At 38.4% G+C, this 25,154-nt stretch overlaps 1 protein-coding gene across 1 annotated transcript in view; it reads left to right on the top strand.

Moving 5' to 3' along the window:
- Stpg2 (sperm tail PG-rich repeat containing 2) overlaps positions 1 to 25,154 on the top strand; it is a 499,721-nt gene that overhangs the window by 95,570 nt on the left and 378,997 nt on the right. Inside the window, exons 8-10 of the mRNA XM_052178828.1 lie at positions 5,897 to 6,053; positions 8,900 to 9,060; positions 16,642 to 16,731. Coding sequence (XP_052034788.1) covers positions 5,897 to 6,053; positions 8,900 to 9,060; positions 16,642 to 16,731 — 408 coding nt within the window. The remainder of the gene's footprint in view (positions 1 to 5,896; positions 6,054 to 8,899; positions 9,061 to 16,641; positions 16,732 to 25,154) is intronic.

The following is a 25,154-nucleotide window of genomic DNA, read 5'->3' as shown; positions in this document are numbered from 1 at the left end:
ATACAGAACACCAAATAGAGTGGACCAAAAAAGAAAATCCTCCTACCACATAATAATCAAAACACTAAATGTCCAGAATAAAGAAAGAATATTAAAAGCCACAAGGGATAAACTCCAAGTAACTTATAAAGGCAGTCTTATTAGAATTACATGAGACGTCTCAACAGAGACTTTAAAAGCCAAAAGGGCCTGGGCAGATGTTGTACAGTCTCTAAGAGATCACAGATGTCAGCCCAGACTACTAGACTCAGCAAAAGTTTCAATCACCATAGATTGACAAAGCAAGAAAGTCCATGACAAAACTAAATTTAAACAATATCTTTCTACTAATTCAGTCTGACAGAGGATACTAGGAAAAAACCTCTAGGGCAACTATACCCACAAAAACACACAAACTATATAATTTCACATAAGCAAAAACAAAAGAAGAGAATCTCAATCTGTCCCCAGAGCCACTACAGTATCACTGCTGTCATCAAAATAACAGGAGCTAACAATCATTGGTCATTAATATCTCTCAAGATCAATGGACTCAATCCCCCAATAAGAAGACTCAGGTTAACAGAGTGGATGCATAAACAGGATTCATCATTCTGTTACATATAAGAAACACACCTCAGCAACAAAGTTAGACATTACTTCAGAGTAAAGTGCTGGAAAAAAGGTCTTCTAAGAAATAGACCAAAGAAATGGGTAGGAGTAGCCATTCAAATATTTAATATAGACATTCAAACAAAAGTAATAAAATAAGATCTGGAAGGATAATTAGTACTTATCAAATGTAACATGGCCAGTAAAATGCTCTCTCAATTATGAACATGTATGTCCCAAATGCAAGAGCATGCACATTCATAAAAGAAACATTACTAAATCTTAAATCACACATCAAACTCCACACATTAATAGTGGGAGACTTCAACACCCCACTCTCAACAATTGATAGGTCATTCAGTGAGAAACTAAACAGAGATAACAGAGTTTATAAATCAAATGGACATAACATATATGCACAGAATATTTCACCCAAACAGAAAAGATTATACCTTCTTCTCAGCATCTCCTGGAATCTTCTCCAAAGTTGACAATATATTCAGTCATAAAACAAACCTCAACATATACAAGAACATTGAAATAATTCCTTGTATTTTATCAGTCAACCATGAATTAAAGCTGGACTTCAACAACAGGAACAACAGAAAGCCTACAAACTCATGGAAACTGAACAACCCTCTACTCAATGATCACTTGGTCAGGGAAGAAAGAAAAAAAATTAAAGACTTTATAGAAGTTAATGAAAGTAAGGTCACAACATACCCAAACTTATGAGACACAATGAAAACGGTGCTGAGAGGAGAGTTTATAGCACGAAAAGCCTTCACAAAAATTGGAGAGTTCTAGTACTAAGGCTTTAAAAATACACCTGAAAGCTCAAAAGGAGTAGATGGCAGGAAGCAATCAAAGTAAGGGCTGAACCCAATCAATTAGAAACAAAGAGAGCAGCACAAAGAATCAACAAACCAAAAGCTGTCTTTGAGAAAATCAACAAGATGGATAAACCCTTAGCCAAACTAACTAAAAGGTAGAGAGACGGTACTCAAATTAACAAAAATCAGAAATAAAAAGAAAGACATAACAGTGGACACTGAAGAAAATAAGAGAATCATTAGGTCTTACTTCAAAAGCCTATACACCACAAAATTGCAAAATCTAAATGAAATGGATCCACTTACCAAAATTAAATCAAAATCAGGTAAACTATCCGAGTAGTACTATAGCTCCAAGGAAATAGAAACAATCATTAAAAGTCTCCCCCCAAAAAACCGAGGGTCAAATGGTTTAGAGTAGAATTCTACCAGACTTTCAAACAAAGCATTAATACCAATATTTCTCAAAGTATTCTAGAGAATAGAAGTAGAAGGAACATTGTCAAACTCATTCTATGAGGCCACAGTCACCCTAATATCTAAACCATTCAAAGACTCAACAAAGAAAGAGAATTTCAGACCAATTTCCCTTATTAACATTGATGCAAAAAAAAACTTAGTAAAAACCCTGCAAACTAAATCCACAAACACATGAAAGACATCATCTACCATGATCCCAGTGATGCAAGACTGGTTCGATATATGAAAATCCATCAATGTAATCGACCATGTAAAGGAACTTTAAGAAAAAAGCCATACCATCATCTCCTTAGATGCTGAAAAAGCCTTTGACAAAATCCAACATCCCTTCATGTTAAACATCTTAGAGAGATCAGGGACACAAGGTCCATACCTAAACATAATGAAGGCAATGTACAGCAAGCCATGGCAAACATCGAATTAAATAGAGAGAAACTTAAAAGTAATTCCACCAAAATCTGTGTGCCCACTCTCTCCCTGTCTTCAGTATAGTCCTTGAAGTACTAGCTAGGGCAATAAGACAACTGAAGGAGATCCAGAGGATATAGGTTGGAAAGGGAGAAGTCAAAGGTGATATTATAGTGTAAATTAGTAACCCCCAAAATTCTGCCCAAGAACTCTTAAAGGTGATAAAACACCTTTACCAAAATGGATGGATACTAAATTAACTCCAAGAAATCAGCAGCCCTCATTTATACAAAGAATAAATGGGCTGAGAAAGAAGTTAGGGAAACAATATCCTTCACAATAGTCTCAAATAATATAAAATATTATAAGATCTGTATGGCAAGAACTTCAAATCTCTGAAGAAAGAAACTGAAGAAGATATCAGAAGATGGAAAGATCTCCAATGCTCATTGATATGCAGGATTAACATAATGAATATAACCATCTTACCAAAGGCAGTATATAGATTTAATGCAATTCCCATAAACATTCCAACACAATTTGAAAGAACAATTCTTACCTTCATATGGAAAAACAAAAATCCTGGGGTAGCTAAAACAATATTGAACAATAAAAGAACTTTTGGAGGTATCATCATTCCTGACTTCATGCTGTAGTACAGATGAATAGTAATAACAACTGCATGGTATTGGTACAGAGAAAAACAGCTTGATCAATGGAATAGAATTGAAGATCCAGAAACAAACCCAAACACCTACAGACATTTGATTTTTGACAAAGAAGTTGAAACTATATAATGAAAAAGGGAGAGCATCTTCAACAAATGGTGCTGGTTTAATTGGCTGTCTGCATGTAGATGCATACAAATAGAACCATATTTATTACCCTGTGCAAAACTCAAGTCCAAGGCAATCAAAGACCTCAATGTAAAAAGAGATACACTAAATCTAATAGAACAGAAAGTGGAGACTAGCTTTGAACTCATTGATTGAGAAGACAACTTCCTGAACAGAACAACCATAGCACAGGCACTAAGATCAGTGGCTAATAAATGGTACCTCATAAAATGAGAAAACTTCTGTAATGCAAAGGACACTTTGAATACAGAAAATGGTAGTCTATGGAATGGGAAAAGACCTTTACAAACTCTTCATCTGACAGAGGGCTAATACCTAATATTTATAAATTTAGGCACCAATTACCCAAATATCCCAATTAAAAAATGGGATACAGATCTAAATAGAGAATTATCAACAGAGGAATCTCTAATAGTGGAGAAACAAACACATATTCAGTCTTCTCAGTTACCAAATATATACATGCAAACCAAATGACTCTGAGATTCCACCTTTCACCCATCAGTAAGGTTAAGACAGCAAGGATGTTGCACCAAGAGGAACACTATACATTGTTAGTTGGAGTGCATACTTCTACAACCAAACTGGAAATCTATTGGCAGTTTCTCAGAAAAAATGGGAATAGTTTTACTTTCTTACCTAACTATAACACTCTTGGATGCATAACCAAAAGGTGCTCTATGCCTACAAGGACACGTGCTCAACTATGTTCATAGAAATTTTGTTCATAATAGCCAGGAACTGGAAACAACCCAGTTGTCCCTCAACCAAAGAATGGGTAAAGATGTGTTTCATTTATACAGTGGAATATTACTCAGCTATTAAAAACAAGGACATTGTGAATTTTGTAGTAAATGTATGGAATTATAAAATAGCAACCAGAGTGAGGTAACAGACCCAAATAGACATGTATGGTATGCACTCCCTTATAAGTGAGTATTAGCCATAAAGTACAAGGTAACCATGATACAATCCACAGACCCCAGTAAGCCAAATAACAGGGAGGAACCAAGGAAGCATGCTTGAATCTTTTTCATAGGGGGAAATAAAATATATATTGGAGGAGGATAGAGGGAGAAAACTGGGTGGGAGAGAGAATGGGGATGGGAGAAGGTTGGGTTGGGAATCAGGTGTAGGGAGAGTAGCGGGGGTAGGGGGGGATGGAAATTGGTAGGGTGTGCATTTCTAGGAAGTGCCAGAGACCTGAGGCAGGGATAGGGCGAGGATCAAGGGAGTCTATGGGAGTGACTCTGGATGAACTCCTAGCAGTGGGGGATATGAAGCTAGAAGTGTTCACTTGCTGTAGCCAGGCAGGACCCCAGTGGAGAGGCAAGGACAGCAACCTACCCACAAAACCTTCAACCCAAAATGTGTCCTGCCTACATGATGTGAAGGGGTAAAATGAGCCAGAGATGGAGGGAATGGCTAAGCAGTGAGTGGTCCAATTTGAGATCCATCCTGTAGGCAGTAACCAACCCTTGACACTACTAATGATCCCCTCTTATGCTTGCAGACAGAGCCTAGCATAACTGTCCTTTGAGAGGCTTCATACACCAGCCAATGGAAATAGATGCAGAGAAACATAGCCAAACATTAGATAGAACCCAGGATGTCTTGTGGAAGAGTTGGTAGAAGAACTGAGGGACACAAAGAGGATAAAAACTTCACAGGAAGACCAATAGAGTGAACTAACCTGGACCCTTAGGTTCTCCCAGAGACTGAAGTACCAACCAAAGAGCAAGCACCTGCTGGACCTAGGCACCCTCATGGAGTAGGTGTTCAGCTTGGTCTTCATGCCCCATCTCCCAGCAACTGGAGCAGGGGCTGGCTCTGTTTCTGTTGCTTTCCTGGGATCATGTTCCTCTAACTGGATTGATTGCCTTATTTGGCTGTCCTCAGTGTGAGAGGATGTGCTTTATCCTGCAGAGACTTGATGTGCCATGTTAGGATGATACTTAGGGGATCTTACTCCTCAAAGGAGAAGGAGAGGGGGAATGGAGGCAAGAAATTTGAAAGAGGGGTACTTGCAGGAGGGGGGCAGATATTGGGATATAAAATAAAATAAAGTAGTTAATGAAATACCCTCCTAAAACTATAATAAAACAGAAACTAATGAGCAATGACTCCTTATACCAGAGTGTAGAGGTTAATGGAAGAAATGCTCCAGGCAACTACAGTATTTGACTACATCAGTATCAGACAGTAAATACAGGAGGATCTCTGTGAGGCTTTTGGACCAGGTAGTCTAGCCAATAAGTGAGATGTTGGTTCATGAAAGTCCTGTCTCAAAAGCTCAGGTGGTGAAGCCATTAAGGAAGACTTTTGACTTTACCTCTGCCCCACAGCACACACACACACACACACACACACACACACATACACACACATAAATATAAACCATATTTGACTATATAGTTCTTTGAAGAATATTTAAAAGTTAAGACTGTCCATACACTGTCATCCAGAGCTAGAGACTCCTGTCAACATTTTTTCCTAAGGGAAATGTGGTACAGCATACATGACTCTATTAGTCTATCAGTGACTATGCTGATTTTTACCAAGTGCTATGCAAAACTTTATGTTTCAATGATCAAGAGTTCTTAATCCATTTGTGTTGCCTTTGCCACATTAAAAAATATCCTCTAGATGCTGCATCACTCAGAAGGCAGCTTCTAATTCATGAAGGATGGAATCTTACTTGCAATTTTTAATGACATATTTTCCTAGAGATTTGCACCTATCAAATCATGTACCCCAGCTCCTGGCACATACAATGAAATACGAACTGCTTTCAAGTACCCAAAGAAAAGATCAGGACCATTTTCGCCATTTGGCCAAAGTTCTGCCCGATTCACAGAGGACTCCAAGGCTCAGGAGCTACCAGGTCTGTTGTTAATCTTTAACTGTGTATAACTTACTAGCCTAAACAGAGTGGATATATGAGGGAATTTAATTTACTAACATACTATGTTTGGTGGTATTATTTAAAGTAGAAAAAGTATAAATATTGACTATGGTAAGCAGACAAATTAATATATAGCAAAGTTCTAGTATGATTAAGTAACAGCCAATTGAATAGAATACACATAACTGAAATTATGTGTCCTGTTCAAATATGCCCCAGTTCACTAATAGATGTGCCCTCACCCAATCTGACTTCTCTTGAAGACAAACTGAAGTATAGAGAGCACACTAAATATTTATCTCAAGTATCTGACTATCTTAACAAAAGAAACATTTAACATAATAGAAATCTGTTTGTATTCTTTTGAGTGAAAAGTATGTGAAACTTGATTCATTCAGTCCATGCCTATAGGAAACACCCCGAGTTACGTTTGTTACTGTGTGGAAGGAGTGAGATGCAGCAAGTGTGCTCAGAGGAGCATTAGATCATAGCTGAGTTTTTCATGTTAAATACATTTTACATCAACTTAATATCATTGTTTAGCTTTGTGATTTATTCATGAATTCTCTTTTGACATTTAGTTTGCCCATAATAAAAATAATTAAAGTATACAGTCTGTGATCTTGATAAACATATCAGTTAGCTGTCATTTAAAGAGGCTCATGTGCTATATTAAACAAGACAGCACTTAGAATTGATATCAGTGTTGCACAGATCATAGTTATCTTGGTTAGTTTTATTGTCAACTTAACACAACCCTAGCCTTAGCTGGGGAGAGGCGTCTCAACTGCAGAATTGCCTCTACCAGATTCGCAGGTGGCCATATCTGTGGGACATTTTTCCTGATTGCTACTTGATATAGGTGGGCCAAACCCACTGTGGGTAGTCTCTTTCCTGGGTATGTAGGCCTGGACTTCATATGAAATGCAGCTGAGCAGGACAGGGGAGGCAAGCCAGTAAGCAGCATTCTTCTACTGTCTCTGCTTCAGTTCCTGGCCCCAGGTCCCTGTCTTAAGTTTCTGTTTGGCTTTCCTTAATGCTGTTAATCTGTAATTCAGATAAACCCTCTTTTCCCTCTAGGTGCAGTTGTTCAATGCTTTATCACTTTATCACAGCAAGAGAGACTGAACTAGAAGAGAAAACTGGCACTAAGCTCTTAGGGATGTTGCTCTGATGGACCTGACTGTGGTCCTTGTGAGGATTTCAGAGCTTTCAGCTAGAAAAAGCTGTTGGGTGCTCAGAAGTTAATAGGCTGTTATGGAAGCTTGTGAGACAAGAATGCTGAGAGATGTGGCAGCTGGAAGCCTGGCGTGTGAAGTTCCAGGAAGAAGCAACAATTCTACTAGTTCTTCTTGTATAAGATTTTAGATTAAGAATCTCCGGTAGTGGAATGCTTGCTTTACTGGGACAATTGGTCAATTGGTGCTGGTTAGAAATGGCTGAAGAGTCAGTTGTGGTTAATAAGATATCAGCATCATTAAGGTGAAACACACACACATACATATGTGTGTGTATATGTATGTATGTATGTATGTATGTATGTATGTACACACATACACCTACAATGTGGTTCAAGACTGCATCTCAGGCTGGTTCCTGAGCTTGGTAGTGGGTAAGAAGACCCTACATGGCCCTGCGTTTGGAGACATAGAGGGATCATAGAGAGTAGATGCAGCTTGGTGCCATTTAGGAGCATTAGAATCCCAGCAGAGAAGGCAGGTGCCACTGACACAGGGGTAGCCTCAGCTGTAGTGGAGCCCTTAGGATTGAAAGTGTTGTAGAGAGAGGTGAGGCTGGCACCTTCAAGCCAGGTTTGAGTTCATGAAGGGTGCCCAGGAGAGGCAGCCTCTGTTACAATGCAGACCTCAGCATGCTGGAGATGTCAGGAGTGTGGGGTGACCACAAAGAGCAGTGGAATGTGTGGAAGGAGCTCGCATGAGTTTACAAGGCAAGCTGTGTGTGCTGTGAGGAGCAGCGCAGGGCAGGTGGAGCTGTCTCCTTTGCATGCCAGAACGTTGTAAATGCCTGACGACAGGCACTGACCTGTTTATACTTGTTTCAATCTGACTGCTCCTATATGTCCTGGTTACCTTTGGCTAATATTTTAATCACTGCAACAGAAACCAAACTAGGACCCTAGGAAAGATTAGAGCATATTAGGGAGGGATTTAGGAATGTTACTAAGGTAAGCCTTAGTAACAGCAAGAGGAGGAAGTTTAGATAATAACTTAGGTTGTGAAAAATTACTGTGGAAGGAATAATTTCTTTTGGTAGCTTTTGCTTTGATGTTGTATAGGTCCAGGTTATTGTCACTGGGGAAGATAGTAGCTACCGCTGTTTTCAATACATTGAGATTTCATCTGTCAGTGATTTCCTGGAGCTGTCACTACAGCTCAGTGTGGTGTATGGCTTACAAATGGTGCCACACTGCCAGCTTTCTTTTACACTGGCAACCACCATTGTTATCAAATTTTGAAATAGTCCCATCATGCAAAATTTCTCACATGGCACCCTTGACACTAGTATCCACCCTCATTCCTGTCCTTAGACAACCTCTGAGCCCCTATATGTTTTAATTTCTCTAAAGTTTCATGTAAGGTGAATCATTTAGAATGTTGTCACTGCTTTCTCTGCATGCTTCTGACACTCACTCATATTTGCTCATTAACTTTGAAAGCCATTGATAAGAAAGTTTTAAAAGTATCTATACTATACATGCAGAAATATATGGACTTCCTTCTAAAAAGTTTACTTAATGATACTAAGTTAAAAAAAGTTATTAAAAGTATGCTTATTCTTATACATAATGTTCTTTATAATTTTAGGTCCTGGATTTTATGATATCTCAACCAACATTGTAAAAGCCCAGGTTAAAAAACCCAGCTTGAAGAAACAAAGGAAAACTGGATTTGGTTCTTCTGTGTCTCGAACTATGTTCACAACTCAGCAAAAAACTTGCAGTGGCCCCGGGCCTAGTGATTATCAGGTGATAGGTTATTATCAAGATGTTAATTTTTTCATTTTATTTTATTTATGATGTTGTAAAAGAATTGCTAGGCAAGTATGGTAAGCTTTTCTTATTACTATATTCTGTGTCATGAAAAGTAGAAGACTGATCACACTCAGCAGAGGAATTACAGAAGCAAAAAAATAAACCTTGCAACCTGAAGTTCTAGAGATCACTAACATCACGTTTGGAAAAAAGCTGTGTTCAGGGAAAAGTAGTCAGGAGAGTGAAGGTTTAGAGCTTCAGACAAATGGAGATATTTGGTACAGAATGGCCAGTTTAAAAATGTTGAGTTTACTAGTAAGGAGAATGTTGTTTGTGGGTGAGGCATGCAGGAGGGGCCAGTAGGATAAAGTGGGAGCTTGAGATTTTGATTCAATGGAGGAGTTAATCTATTAATTAGGTTTTGGCTTAGGATAGGCTTATGAAATACAATATAATTTTATAATATATAATATGTAATTATATAGTATCACTGATTACAGAGAAGTATGTATTGTATAATTATATTATATATAATATAATTTATGAGGGTTTGTTTTCAGTATAAACTCACTGGAAATGGTACTGGGTTACATAGCAGCATTTTAAACTGTGTGTGTGTGTGTGTGTGCACATGCCATGGGATATCAGTGAGGGACAGAGCATAATTTCCAGGGGTCAGCCTTCTACCTTTACCATGTAAGCTCTTGAGATGCATTTGAGCCTCAGCCTTGTCAGCCAGTGCCTTTCCCCACTGAGCCATCTCCTTGGCCACAAGTGACATTCTTTCTTTTTCATCAGTCAGGATTTATGTTTATTGATGATGCTTGGAAAATGGAAGGCATAAATAACCTAGAAACAAGAGAAACCTCACATCCCATTTTTTTTATAACTGACTTTAAAACACTATGTCCAAAATTCAGAGTATTAAAATGTGAAATGACTGACAGTTTTGCAGAAATGGTTTCCTAAGCTGGTGGTCATTGTAATGTCTAAGGACATTTATAAATCTTGATGATCTGGTCATAGCTTGAAGCAATTAAGCTGGAATCAGATTTTGCAAGTATTTACTAGGCAGTCTGATTAAGATGAAGTATCAGCACTGATAGGGAAACAAACCAGTATATAATATGCTTAAGGATTTAAAGGCAGGAATTCTGTGTTTAATTCAACGTTCTGAATTAATTTTTGCATTTTATTGTACATAAAACATATGATTAAACATTATATTTTTAGCTTTCTAATTTTTTGAAGCTTATTTTTTTCAGATTTGTTTTCTAAGCAAACACCCTCAGTATTTGTTTCCTATGTAAATATTTTATTGCTTTGCACACTTTTCACAGTTTCTTTCTTTCTTTTTTTTTTTTGTTTGTTTTTTTCTGACACAGGGTTTCTCTGTATAGTCCTGGCTGTCCTGGAACTCACTCTGTAGAGCAGGCTGTCCTCGAACTCAGAAATCCACCTGCCTCTGTGTCCTAGAGTGCTGGGATTACAGGCGTACGCCACCACCACCCGCCTCAGTTTCTCTTCAATATGTTATTATAGCAAGCAACTTTTAAAGCTATTATAGCTTTGCCTCAAGCAGAGCTAGCTCATGCTATCTGCCCATCGTAAGAGACTCAGGTTCCTTATACACATGCTTTCTTCCACAAGAAAGCTGTTGTCTGCAGGTGTCCAGTGGCCCCACCCATCTGGTCTCTAGGGTGCCCTCTGAGCAAGGAGGATTGCCACAGTCTGCGACACTCGCTGTGTCAGGATGGGCAAAGCCTTTGTCTCCGGCTCCGGAGCCTTGGCTCTTCTGTTAGTGCCCACAACTAGCCATACTTGCCAACTTGGAGCAGGATATCATTTATAGACATTTTTATTTATTGTTTTTTTCCCCAAAGGTTTCCCCCCACCCCCTGAATACACACACAGGGTATTCTGAAGGTCACCACAATAGTTTTCTGGTCATGGTTAACTTATTTCCATTAAATTCAGCAGTTTACTAAAGAGTTGAGAAATGAACAACAAAGTTAAATCACCTGTGGCTGCTCTACGGGATCTTAGTCTTTTGATTAGCAGATGCTTTTTAGATTTGTAAACTTTATCTCAAACTTTTTTCTCACATTTCTTTTCACATATTTCTTCTTTGATAAAGATTTAATTGATATATCCCCATTTTAATTCTGATTATAAAAATAGTACATCAAACTTATCCTAGTGCTTTTGAGGGACCTGTCATGAGTTTTAGTAGTTTTTAGAACGTTTGGTTGTGCTTTATGTAAAATGCACCATTATTAATTCATTAATTTTAGTTACACATTGTGTTTTTCCATCGGGGTCCCAGGGGCATCCTTTGATCATTGCCAGCCAATAGAAACAACTAGTCCCACCATGTCTCCAACAAACCTAACTTAGAGCACTTTCATGCCACTTTGCTATATTGTCATATTCTAAATTAATATATTTTAAACTGAATATTATCGCTTTACATCACCTCAATTCACCAATATACCATTACTGGGAAATTCATTTCTTTCTTCATTTTCAGGCTATGGTCTGGAATTTTCAATGCCTTCCTGAAAGGTAGGCACCTTGTACTGCTTCTTGCTTGTGTCTGCTACTGCTGAGTTATCGTAGGCTTGGTGTGTCTGAAGAGGCCTATGTTGTACAGAGTTTGAATAACTCTTTGGATGTCAAATTTTAGGTTGATAGTTATTTTCAGCACTTTAATGATGCCGCTGTGTGGCTTCCAGTGAGAAGTGGGTTGTTCTACATATGCATTTTCCTGTGAAATGAGTGGATGCTTTGGTGTCTCTCGCTTGTATCTTTGGTATGACTAAGTGTTGCTTTCTCTTCAGTACATCTGTCTGAAATTTTCAGGGCTGTTCCATTTTTTTCTTGCTGTGTGTCGTCCATTTGAAATAATTCTTGTCCCTGGTTTCTTCATGTATTTCTTATGCCATATCCTTTCCTGCTCCTGGGATCCAAGTACCTACGTGTGTCAGACTGTTCGTCATACTCTGACCCTGTTGCACCTTTTCCTCTTCTTCATCTTTGGGTATTTAAATTTTCTGTTAGGATAATCTGCTGTTTTAAACTTTTTAAACTAAATGAAGCTATTGAATTATTTTTTAGGTTTTTTTATTGACAAATTCTATCCCTACAATATAGTCTAATCATGGCTTCTCCTCTCTCAACTCTTCACAGATCCTTCCCACCTTCCCATGCACTAAGTTCTATGCCCTTTCTTATTTTCTCTTTATGAATCAAGCAAACATGTAAACATCAACAAAAGATGCCCAAACAAATCAGAATTAAAAAACACAACACACACACAACACACACACACACACACACACACAGGTACACTCACATACTCAATTTCACCATTTTTAAATTTTGGAATTCTTTCTTTTATTATCATATATTGATTTCACAAACTAATGATTTTCTTTATAACATTCTCAAAAAATATCTATTATGCACTTGACCCTTTGAGTTTCTCTAGTCCCTTCTTCTTTGTTTCTGATGATGTCCTTATGCTGATCTGGAGATTTCAGGTCTTGTTTTAAAAATGAACTTTAGATCATAAGTATGAGAGAAAGCATGGTGCGCTTGTTTCATGGGTCTAGCAGGTGTATGGTAGAAAGGTGATCTACAGCCTTTCCAGGTACCCGTCCTACAGCCCCACAACTCATCCACATTCTCAAATGGGTAGTAGCTTTTTCCTTGATCATGATTATTGTTGATATATGTTTATATACATGTGCACATATTTAAGTACAATTTCTTTTTTTTAATTTTTAAATTTTTTTATTCGATATATTTTTTATTTACATTTCAAATGATTTCCCCTTTTCAGCCCCCCCCTCCCTGAAAGTCACATAAGCCCCCTTCCCTCCCCCTGTTCTCCCATCCACCCCTTCCCACTTCTGGTTCCCTGTTCTGGTTTTGCCCTGTAGTGCTACACTGAGTCTTTCCAGAACCAGGGGCCACTCCTCCATTCTTCTTGTACCTCATTTGATGTGTGGATTAAGTTTTGGGTATTCCAATTTTCTAGGCTAATATCCACTTATTAGTGAGTGCATACCATGATTGATCTTTTGAGACTGGGTTACCTTACTTAGTATGATGTTCTCCAGCTCCATCCATTTGTCTAAGAATTTCATGAATTCATTGTTTCTAACGGCTGAATAGTACTCCATTGTGTATATATACCACATTTTTTGTTTCCATTCCTCCGTTGAGGGACATCTGGGTTCTTTCCAGCTTCTGGCTATTATAAATATGGCTGCTATGAACATAGTGGAACATATATCCTTATTACATGCTGGGGAATCCTGTGGGTATATGCCCAGGAGTGGTATAGTAGGGTCCTCCGGAAGTGACATGCCCAGTTTTCTGAGGAACCACCAGACTGATTTTCAGAGTGGTTGTATCAATTTGCAACCCCACCAGCATTGGAGGAGTGTTCCTCTTTCTCCACATCCTCGCCAACACCTGCTGTCTCCTGAGTTTTTAATCTTAACCATTCTGACTGGTGTGAGATGAAATCTCAGGGTTGTTTTGATTTGCATTTCCCTAATGACTAATGATGTTGAACATTTTTTAAGATGCTTCTCAGCCATCCGAAGTTCTTCAGGTGAAAATTCTTTGTTTAGCTCCATAAGTACAATCTCTTGAGAATAATTTTGTTGTTTGTGTATATATGGTTTCAGGATTGCCCACTTGGCACTGGATCACACATAAAGGCATCATCCCTTGGAGAGGCCAATATATCTCTCTTCCAGCAGTCATTAATTGTCTATAGTTTAGTGTGTGTGTGTGTGTGTGTGTGTGTGTGTGAGAGAGAGAGAGAGAGAGAGAGAGAGAGAGAGAGTGTGTGTGTGTGTGTGCTCTGAGATATTGTCCTTCCATGTAAACTTATCATTGGCATCTATCCTGCCTTGTTTATGTAGCTATTTCTAGGAGAGACTGTCTTATAGATGACTCCCTGATATTCCAGCTCCTGCAGTCTTGCTGCACCTCCTTCCTTGGTGTCCCTTAGACCATAGATTCACAAGCTGTGATAATGCTCTATCATTAATGTCTGCATTGGATCCAGTTCTGGTGTTCTGTGGAAGTCTCTATTTGCTGTGAAGAGATGCTTCTTCAATCAGGTGTGAAAGTTAAACTTATCTGTGGGTATGAAGGCAAGATTAGACTGTAGCAAGGAATTATGGTGATCTGACACAGTAGAAATAGTTGACAATTTTCCAGTGACTTTGCTAGTCCTGGAGGTTTTAATTCTAGGCCTTCTTTTCTGGTTGTTGAGTGGGCCTTACATCCAAGTAGGCAGCTGTCGATTACTACCGAAGTCCCCATGCCATTTACCACCTCTTGCCATGCTGATTAGCATTAAGTTTCCTAGGCATTACATCTGGGTACTGCTATTAGTCACTTTTTCCCTTGGCAGCTTGTACAATCTTTTCTGGTACCATGTAAGCTAGATTGAAGGGAGGAGACTTTCAGGAATCCACCTTCAAGCCAAGTTTTGTGTCCCAACGGAGAAGTGATTCAGCAGTAGGAACTTACCTTCAACCTCTGAGAAACAACCAAAGGTCACATATATTCTTCATTCATCTGTTGATGATTACTTTAGGTGATTCCATACCTCAAATATGGGGCTTCAATAAATACTATTGAGTTAATACTTCTGTTGGAATGCTTACTGTGTGTCCTTTGCACATATACCGAGGACTATATAGCTACAGGTGGGTTATATGGAAATTGCCCTTTTTTATTCATTTGAAAGAATATTTATAATGATTTTCATAGTGGCCATATTAGGTGTTACTCCTAATGATAGTTTATAAGGGTTCTTTCCTTTTTTTTGCGTCCTCACTGGCATTCATTGGCATTTGATTTCTTTAAAAAAGTTTTTGTTCTATTTATCTCTTCCTATGCTTCCAGATATTTTTTTTTATGTTAGAAACTCTTAGTGCTTCAATTTCACCATATTTATTGGAAATAGACATGCCTGATATTCCTTGGATATGAGTGGAAATATTTTAAGTTTTCCCTTGTTTGCTGTAATACTGGGTTCAAGTCTGACACATACAGTCTACTGACATGAAGCATGTTTCCATTGGTCCCAGTTTTTCAGTTTTTTTAAATCACTGTACTGCTTAGTTATTTTTTTATTTTTTTATTTTTTTGTCATTTTGACACAAACTGGGTTTATTTCTAGAACTAACTTAAGCATTTTTGCTAAAGGAACTGACAGTTTTACAGAAAGAATATGTAAGAGATTTGGCTTTTTAGTAAATTAATGTTAGCCATAAATGAGTAAAGATCATGTATCAGGCCATTGCCCACTGTGTGTCAAATTCTGAGAAACTAAATAAAAATATGGAGTTCTGAAATGAAAACAGTGATGTCTGTAAAGATGAGAATATAGGCCTTTATCCATTTTGTATAAACATAGAAGGTTGCTACTATTTATACAGTTTAAATGAATAAGATGAATAAATTAGATTAAATTGGAAATAGTACTTCACAGGGAATAATTAATTATAAATTAAAATTGTAGATTACCTGCCTCTTCTAGTCTATTAATTTGCATCTTCAGTGCATGTGAGGGAATCACATTAAAAGAATATTGATCATTTTGCTTAGGAAACATATTAGTTCAGAATTGCACAAAATTAAAGTTTTAGCTAATATGCTTTATGTATTAATAATTAAGTGTTAAAAATAATGCTGTATAACTAAACACATAAATTATAATTTTCTATTGAGATTACAATGTACTCTGAAAAGTAATTGATTTCTAAATATGACATTTGCGTATAGCTAAAATTCATCCTAATATATTTATTTATTTTTAAATTTTAACCCTCCATTTACTCCTTCCAAAATCTCTTATACACCGCTACTTGCTCTCTTTCAAATTGGTGGCCTCATTTTTCAATAATTGTTTTTACATGCATATGTGCATATGAATATACATATTTTCCTAAATATGTAAGTATAAATCTGTAAGTATATGGTCTGTTTAATGTTACTAGTATATGTCTTTTCAGGGCATCTGATCAGATGTTATTGGATAACCAGTGAATGTACTCTTTCCTGGAAACTACCATTTCTCTGGCTCTTGGCATTCCTTAGTTGCTTGTAGTTGTTAGTGTGTGTGTGAGGCCTGCTGGACTCTTCACTGTGCACACTAGCTTGTCTCCTGCTCTTGCCATTCTTCAGCTCATGGTGAGGTAGCACATGTTGGTGCGACATGGTGGGTATAGATAGCTCCTGACGTTTGTAGGAGACAGTCTCAAGATGACCTCCTTTATATATTTAATGTATTCAGGTCTGTTAGACTTAAATTAGAGGCTTTGGAATCAACTGTTTCCATTGTATGACTCATTGGATTTAAGGTTTTTACTTCTATATTCTCTGTAAAAATTTTTTAATTTTGAATATTTGTCTGCTTTTACTGATGGAGCATTATTGCCAAGCTTCATTGCAAGTTTATTGATTGTTGTGCTGTTTACATTGATAGAATAAGCTATATACCTTTCACGTCTTTGTTTCAATGTGCTCTTTTGGAATTCACAGATTGGAAGACTTCATGATGAATTACCTAACTTGAACAAACATGCTGCATTCTTGTCGAGAGCAGAAAGAACTACACCAGTACGGCGAATGGTAAGAAGACTCCTACAATCACACTCACTTAGAGTTTTAGAAATGGAGCAGCAGACTATGCAATGTAGGAATTATACTACAGCCTTAAATAGGGACCTTGGTAAACTGCTCTAATGTCTTTGACTAGCTTAATACCTCCACATTTAGCAAAAGGACACATTGCTGTAAGAGAGCATGTGCATGGAACTTGTAGAGTCTGAGAACATTATTACCAGGACACACACAAAAGCTGAATTTTTTGTGTCGAATTTGAAACAGAAAGTGTACTTTAGATCCAACTCAGTTTTCTCATATGAATTTCTCCCTTTATTTCCCTTTAATTACATTTTAAAATCTAAGATTCACCAGTGATTCTTCAGTTCCATTAGCCAGTTTTAAAAATTGTGTCTATTTGAATTTTTCCAACAATTACCAAAATTTTATAGGTGACTCATCCTGGGTAAATGGAGGAAGCAGAGCAAATAAAACTTAGAAATGAAGTTGACTATTTTATTCAAATTGAATTTGTTAAAAACATCTCAAAATAAAAGAGTTTAAAAAGTTAGATCAATTGCTGATGCTACCATGGCCGAGTGTTGGTGTGTATGAATTCCTGTGCTGACTTATGAGTCCCCAACATGACATCACTAAATGAGAGGTGCTGGGAAATGATGCTGTCAGGAGGCTGGAGCCCCTTGGCCTCTCTAGGTTATTACACCCACGAGGAGCTCCTGCTGGTGGGAAAGCAAGCCCATGCCATCTGGGGAACCTGTCTGTGCCTCGATCCTGTCCTTTCCGGCCTGAGAACAGGAGAAATAAATTTCTGTAGCTTAGAGTATTTTATTGCAGTCCAAACTAAGACAGTGTTTACAATGTATGTGTATAAAGCATCATCCAAATACTGTAGAAATCAGATCATCTTTAAAATATAGTTTTAATGACAAATTGGTGAAATAGGATCCTCAGCCAGCACATAAAACCAAGCAGAGCCCGGCTGCCGTCAAACCCTGCTAAGCTAGAGTTATTTTATAATCTTTTAGGTGGCAAAATAACCAACTCATGAGCAAGACAAAATACATTAAGGAAGAATCAAGAACAATAAAAATTGCTATACCTGTGAATGTTTAGGAAATCATAGGAATTTGGTGAATGATACTCAGAAATAATTTTTAGGACATTAATTGGATATATGCAACAGGATCAAAATTAGCATTAGGTTATATGAATTTTTTTTTTGTAATTATGGGTTCAAAACATTGTCGTGCCCCTAGATTATGAACAATAGGAAGACAGTGGTGGCTGAGAGGGAGGGTCATTCACCACTAAGGGATAAGCTCCCACAAGGTTATCTGATCCTAAGTGATGATCCCTGCAAACATTTATATACAAGCAAAGCTAAGCAAATCAATAAATTATATACATATGTAGATATTATATGTATTAACAGACAGGTAAAATAATAATTAGAGGAGAGGTCATGAATTTTGGAGTGGGAGGAAGGAGCTGGAGAAGGGTAAGAGAGAGATAGGAGTGATCTGAGACCCAAAAGATACTATTTAAAAATATAGTTCAGAGTCATGCAGCACAGTGGTTCTCAAACCTTTCTAATGCTGTCTGTGACCCTTTAACATAGTTCCTCATGTCATGGTGACCAACAGACATCAAATTACTTTGTTGCTACTTCGTAACTGTGATTTTTACAGGGTTTGAATATCCTTGCATATTCAAACTGTTATGAATCATATGCAAGGATAGCTGATGTGTGACTCCAAAGAGGTCATGATCCACATGTTGAGAATACTGAATGTTAGTGGCTTCTGAAACTGTGGTTGAACTTTCTGTAGTTGTTCGGTAAGTGCACTAGGTTAGTTTGCTCATGTCTTCATCCGGGAGAGCTTCAGGGTTGAGCTGTCCTTCAGTGCCTCATTGCCAGATACCCACAGGATGCCCAGCGAACGTTCCTAACGTAATTCGTGACTGAAGTGAGGACTCCGTGTACAATGGTTTTAGTCTTGTGTCTGCTATAATCCTGCAGGCAGTGGGACCAGCGTCTGCTGTCTCTGAGGCACTGCAGGCATGCAGAGGGCTGCTTATAGCAGTGGAGATGGATGCTGTGGCTGAGCTCTTGGGGAGACAGGCATCAGTCTTCACTACCTTATGCGGATATTGCTGTTACTGTTCTTTGTAGAGTGGAACTTCTTTATAGTATGGTCTTTAATTTTTTGAGATTTTTATATAATTACATCATTTCTCACTTCCCTTTCCTCCCTCCAGACTCTCCCATGTCTCAGATTATTCTCTTTTTAAATAATTGTTGTTACATGCCTCTGTAATATGTATAAGCAATATATTTCTAAATACATAAATACAGCCAGTTTACCTTGTATGTATGCTTTATAGTTCCCTCCCTCCCTCCCTCTCTTCCTCCCTCTGTCCCTCCCTCCCTCCCTCCCTCCCTCCTCCCTCCCTCCCTCCCTCCCTCCTTTCTTTCTTTCTTTCTTTCTTTCTTTCTTTCTTTCTTTCTTTCTTTCTTTCTTTCTTTCTTTCTTTCTTTCTTTCTTTCTTCTTTCTTGTGTGCTTGTGTGTGTGTGTGCATGTGTGTGTGTGCGTGCGTGTATGTGTGCATGCATAGGTCAGAGAACAATTAGTGGGAATTGGTTCCCTCTTTCCATCCTGTGGGTTTTTGGAAACTGAAGTCTGTCTCCTCTCTAGTCCCTTCATGTTGTCCTTTTAAGTGTCAAAGCCTTATTAGTAAAATATAAATATAAAGGAAATTACTCTAGTTAACAAAACACTGTTTTAAATCCCTTCTATCAGTGATAATAGCATGAAATAAATGCATATACAAGAAAAGATACAAATTACTACTTTCAAAACAGATTAGAAATAACCTCTTGTATGTCTGAAACGATGGAATTTATATGAAATTTTCACCTCAAAATAAAAATATTAGAATTCTCTCTCTCTCTCTCTCTCTCTCTCTCTCACACACACACACACACACACACACACACACACACACACATACACAAACACCCACGAAGCAGGTGATAGGCTATTTTAAGTTTTCAAGTATTTAATATGAATATGAAAAATTAGCTAGACTTTGGATTCAAATAAAGGACAGTTAATAAGTATACATTTCTTTATTTTTTATAAAGTCTCATTAAAATATTTGCTAGTTAAAAGAAACACAATAGTTGAATATGAATAAAAGGCAGTTATTAGGTATTACAAAAGCAGAATGCAAGAGTTGATAGGGAAATTTGCTGTAGAAAATGTGTAATTATCCCAGGGTCAGTAAAGTTCCGAGGTTTTCATATGAATGTTCTCTCTGCACATTCTTACTCACGTCCAGATGAATATAAAGTAAAAACCAGACTGACAGCTTGCAGGATGGAAAGTTCCTGGGCTATTCATGAAGAGATGGGCAACACCTGAGAACACGCCTGCTCCACAGTTAGTGACTTTGAGATCCCAGAGAAGATAGGGGGAGGCATTGGCTAGTGTGTGGAGGAAGTAATCTTGGATAGACATTTCTCCCTGTATTAAAAATTTTGATGAAGTGAATGAAGAAAGTACTTTTCTAGCATTCTAGAGCCCAGTAATGTTAGGACTTCTATATGCCCATGGATGGAGCTGATCTAGTAAAAATTAACAAGAGGCCAAAGGAAACCAAAGAAGGGCGATGTGGACACTCCCTGCATAAAATGAAGAAAAGTGAAAAAAAAATTCAAGACTCAATCTCAGGTGGTGCGTGAGTTATGCTCCAGAGGCAGGGCCTTGATGATGTATTCCATGCACTGTTCTGTGTGTTTAGTTGTCATTACTTGGTTATATACAGAACAATAAATAAATCAGCCTATTATACATCAGAGGACTAAATTAGAATTGAAAACAGAATTCAAACATTATGAACCTAAGCACTACTACTAAAAATAATGAAATCAAGTGATTGAGAGGCAGAGTATGTAAGAAATTTCCCGTTTTTCAGTGGAGCTGATGGATGTAAGAAGTGGACCAACCACTGCTAAGCATTACATGTAACGATTAGTGCAGAGAACAAACAAACAAAACCCCACATAGTAACAAACCCTCAAAGACACAATTACTGTTAAAAGGAGCTATTTGTTAGACGGGAGCCAGGGGAAGAGAAGGAGGCCTGTGTTATTATCCAGCTTAGACTCTATGTGTGACTTGAATTTTATTTATGAAGTGAATAAATTTTAAAATAGATGCATAAATCGTACTCAAGAGGTTGAGTATACATTTAGAATAGTGTTGCAGTACAGTGAGTCTCAGCTGACTCCTTCTCTGAAAACAAAAATTCTGAATGAGTTAGGGACAGACCAATATTCCGGAAATCTTTCAAGAGGTAAAATGGAAGCAGAATGGCTAAAGGCTAAATTCAGGGGGATGTGTAATGGCAGGCAGAGCAGAGGCCTTCACCCCAGGAGCCTGTCTAACGACGTGAGCTTCAGGTTTAAGTTGATAGGCTCAGAGATCTCCTTGGGATAAAGTGGAAGCTTAGACACCCTTGATAGAAAATCTCAGAGAAAATTCATTAATATGTTAAGACTCTAATGCAGTTTCAGGAGGAAAATGCCTATATTTCTACATTTCTCACCCACTCAAGGATTTAAAGGGCAATTTCTTGTCTTGAATCTGTAGGTCTTCATCCTGTGATAGAAGGACTGCCCTTGGGAAGGTGTCATATTTCATTTATTAAATGAGATGAATTATTCAAACCATGAAATACTTGTCTTCCATAGACATTAATGAAATTGAGTTTATTTGTATAAACAGGAGCTAATACTTAGTACTTAATTTATGCTGTACATTAGTTCAGATGATATAAGCTCATTTGAATATCATAATTATGATCATCCTTTAACTGAGAGAAATCAAGGGAGAATTTAAAGTTTAAGAGAGAATCCAAATGCAAACAGAGACAGTTCAATGACGATGCCTGCTGTGGTGTTATCCTCCTATGGCTTAAAATTAATTTTCACCAAAATTAGTACAGCATGGTGTGCACAGTATACTGTTCAAGAAGAACTGTCTGAATGTGGGCATCTCAGGGTGCCGTGTAGTGGAAATGGACAGAAGTCAAGCACCAGCCAAATTGCCAGAGTTAACTTTACTCCAGTTGTTGAGAGACTGTAGTGTAGGTGTGAGTGTGGCTTCCACAGTCAATTCACTGGAAGAGTCCAACATACTTTCTTAGGTCAATTTATAGCTCAGAAAGGCCCACCATTTGGGAATAGCTGATATCAAGCTTACAAAATCCATAGTATTTTAAAATGGAATTGATTAAAGTTCATGAAAAACATCACTATACTTAAAAGTCTTTCCATTTTATTCCATGTTCTTTATTTATGGATATTCTTATATGTGCAGGGTATGTCATGGTACACCTGTGAAGGTCAGAGATCACTTGCAGTGGGCTTTTCTCCTTCCAACATGAGGTTTCTGGGAATTGAATCTCAATTTTCAGGCTTGGCAACAAACATCTTCACCCACTGTGATAGCTACTTTCATGTCAACTAGGCACAAACTACAGTCATCCATGAGAAGGGTGGTCAAACTCAGTAGTGTCAGAGTCACCCAGGTGGTCCATGGAGGGGTCATGGAGAGCAGCTGAGGCTCTGCCCTGTGAGCAGCCAGGAGAGGTCACTGATGCAGGCACTGGCTCAGTAGCAGATGAAGGCCCAGGATTAAAGGGGTAGTGCAGAAAAGCTGAGACTTGGCATCATGCAGAGTCCAGGAGAGCTACTGTGAACGGTCAGCCTACTTGCAGCAGAACACTCCAGCATTTTGCAGATTCAGTACCATGTGACCACCCCCATTAACAGCAGCAGCAGTAGAGTAGAGTCATCTGAAGCATAGAACATGAGCTGTGTGTGCTGCAGAGGGCAGAGCTGGAGAAGTGGCCCAGACCCCAGGGAGGGGCCCAGAAGACCGTGAGTGAGTCTCAGACATTGGGTATTATCGCACTGTTGAAATTTGGCTTTGCTCTGTTCAGATTGTGACTGTGTCCTGGTTCTTCTGTCTTGAGGTAAGAAAGTATTTAATTTATTTTTCATTTTATAGGAGACTACAGTAAAGAGACTTTAAACTTTTTTTAAAAGAGATTTTGTGGTTTTACAGAGAATTTGGATTTTAAGAGAGACTAGATAAGTTTAGAGACTTTAAAATTTTTTCATTTTATTTTTCTTTATTTCCTCTACATCCCTTTCATTGGGCCTTTACCTAGTCACTCCCTCCAGCAGTCCTCCCCCTTCCTCCTCTAGTCCTCTGAGAAGGTGGAGGCCCCCAAGGATATCCCCACACCCTGGCACATCAAGTCCCTACAGGGATAGATGCATCCTCTCCCATTGAGGCCAGACAAGGCAGCCCAGTTGGAAGAACATCTCCCCCTACCCAGCCCCCTGGCAGGCAGCAGCTTTTGGGAGAGCCTCTGCTCCAACTGTAGCTGGACCTCATGAAGACCAAGCTGCACATCTGCTACATGTGTTCAGGGAGGCCTAGGTTCAGCCTGTGTATGTAATTTGGTTGGTGGTTCAGTCTCTGAGAGCCCCAAGGGTCCAGGTTAGCTGACTCTGTCCATTTTCCTGTGGCACTCCTATCTCCTTCAGGCCCTCAAACCTTCCCCCATGCCCCAGCTGCTATTTGGCTGTGGGTCTAAAGACACAACTTTCAAGGTGTTTGAATTTGTAAGGCTGAGGGACCTTTTAAGTTTGTAAAATATTTTTTTTAATATTTTTATTTTCTATATTCTTTGTTTACATTCCAAATGATTTCCCCTTTCCCAAATAACCCCTACACATATGTCCCATAAACCTTCTTCTCTCCATCCATTCTGAGATCACCTCCCTCCTTTTTCTCTGTCCTTATATTCCCCTCCAATGCTTGGTCAATACTTCCCAGGATCAGGAGCCTCTCCATACTTCTTCATGGGAGTCATTTGTTATGTGATTTGTGTCTTGGGTATTCAGGGCTTCTGGGCTAATTAATATCCACTTATCAGAGATTGCATTCCATGTGTATTCTTTTTTTTTTAAGGTTACCAAACAGGCTTTATTATAGATAGCTTTTTTTCTTGTTTCTTTTTTTAATATTTTTATTTTCTATATTCTTTGTTTACATTCCAAATGATTTCCCCTTTCCCGGATCTCCCCTCCCATATGTCCCATAAACCTTCTTCTCTCCATCCTTTCTCCAATCACCTCCCTCCTTTTTCTCTGTCCTTATATTCCCTTTCCATGCTAGATCAATCCTTTCCAGGATCAGGACCCTCTCCATATTTCTTCATGGGAGTCATTTGTTATGCAATTTGTGCCTTGGGTATTCAGAGCTTCTGGGCTAATTAATATCCACTTATCAGAGATTGCATTCCATGTGTATTCTTTTGTGATTGGGTTACTTCACTTAGGATGATATTTTCCAGATCAAACCATTTGCCTAAAAATTTTGTGAATTCATTGTTTCTAATTGCTGAGTAGTATTCCATTGTGTAAATATAGCACATTTTCTGTATCCATTCCTCCTTTGAGGGGCATCTGGGTTCTTTCCAGCTTCTGGCTATTATAAATAAGGCTGCTATGAACATAATGGAGCATGTGTCTTTATTGCATGCTGGGGAATCCTTTGGGTATATGCCCAGGAGAGGTATAGCAGGGTCCTCCGGAAGTCTCATGTCCAGTTTTCTGAGGAACCTCCAGACTGATTTCCACAGTGGTTGTACCATCTTACAGCCCCACCAGCAGTGGAGGAGTGTTCCTCTTTCTCCACATCCTCGCCAACACGTGCTGTCTCCTGAGTTTTTGACCATAGCCATTCTGACTGGTGTAAGGTGAAATCTCAGGGTTGTTTTGATCTGCATTTCCCTAATGACTAATGATGTTGAGCACTTCTTAAGGTGCCTCTCGGCCATCCAAATTTCATCAGGTGAAAATTCTTTGTTAACCCATTTTTTAATAGGGTTATTTGGTTCCCTGGGGTCTAACTTCTTGTATATATTGTCTTTGTATATATTGGATATTAGCCCTCTATCAGATGTGGGGTTGGTGAATATCCTTTCCCAATTTGATGGTTGCCGTTTTGTCCTTTTAACAGTGTCCTTTGCCTTAAAGAAACTTTGTAATTTTATGAGGTCCCATTTGTCAATTCTTGATCTTAAAACATAAGCTATTGGTGATCTGTTCAGGAACTTTTCCCCTGTGCCCATGTCCTCAAGGGTCTTCCCCAGTTTCTTTCTATTAGTTTCAGTGTGTCTGGTTTTACATGGAAGTCCTCGATCCACTTGGAGTGAAGTTTAGTACATGGAGATAAGAATGGATCAATTCGCATTCTTCTGCATGCTGACCTCAAATTGAACCAGCACCATTTGTTGAAAAGGCTATCTTTTTTCCACTGGATGTTTTTGGCTCCTTTGTCAAAGA

The sequence above is a fragment of the Apodemus sylvaticus genome, chromosome 4, assembly GCF_947179515.1.
Source record: "Apodemus sylvaticus chromosome 4, mApoSyl1.1, whole genome shotgun sequence".
NCBI lineage: Eukaryota > Metazoa > Chordata > Mammalia > Rodentia > Muridae > Apodemus > Apodemus sylvaticus.
Note: the sequence above shows the minus strand (reverse complement) of the source record. Positions and strands in the feature narration are given on the sequence as shown.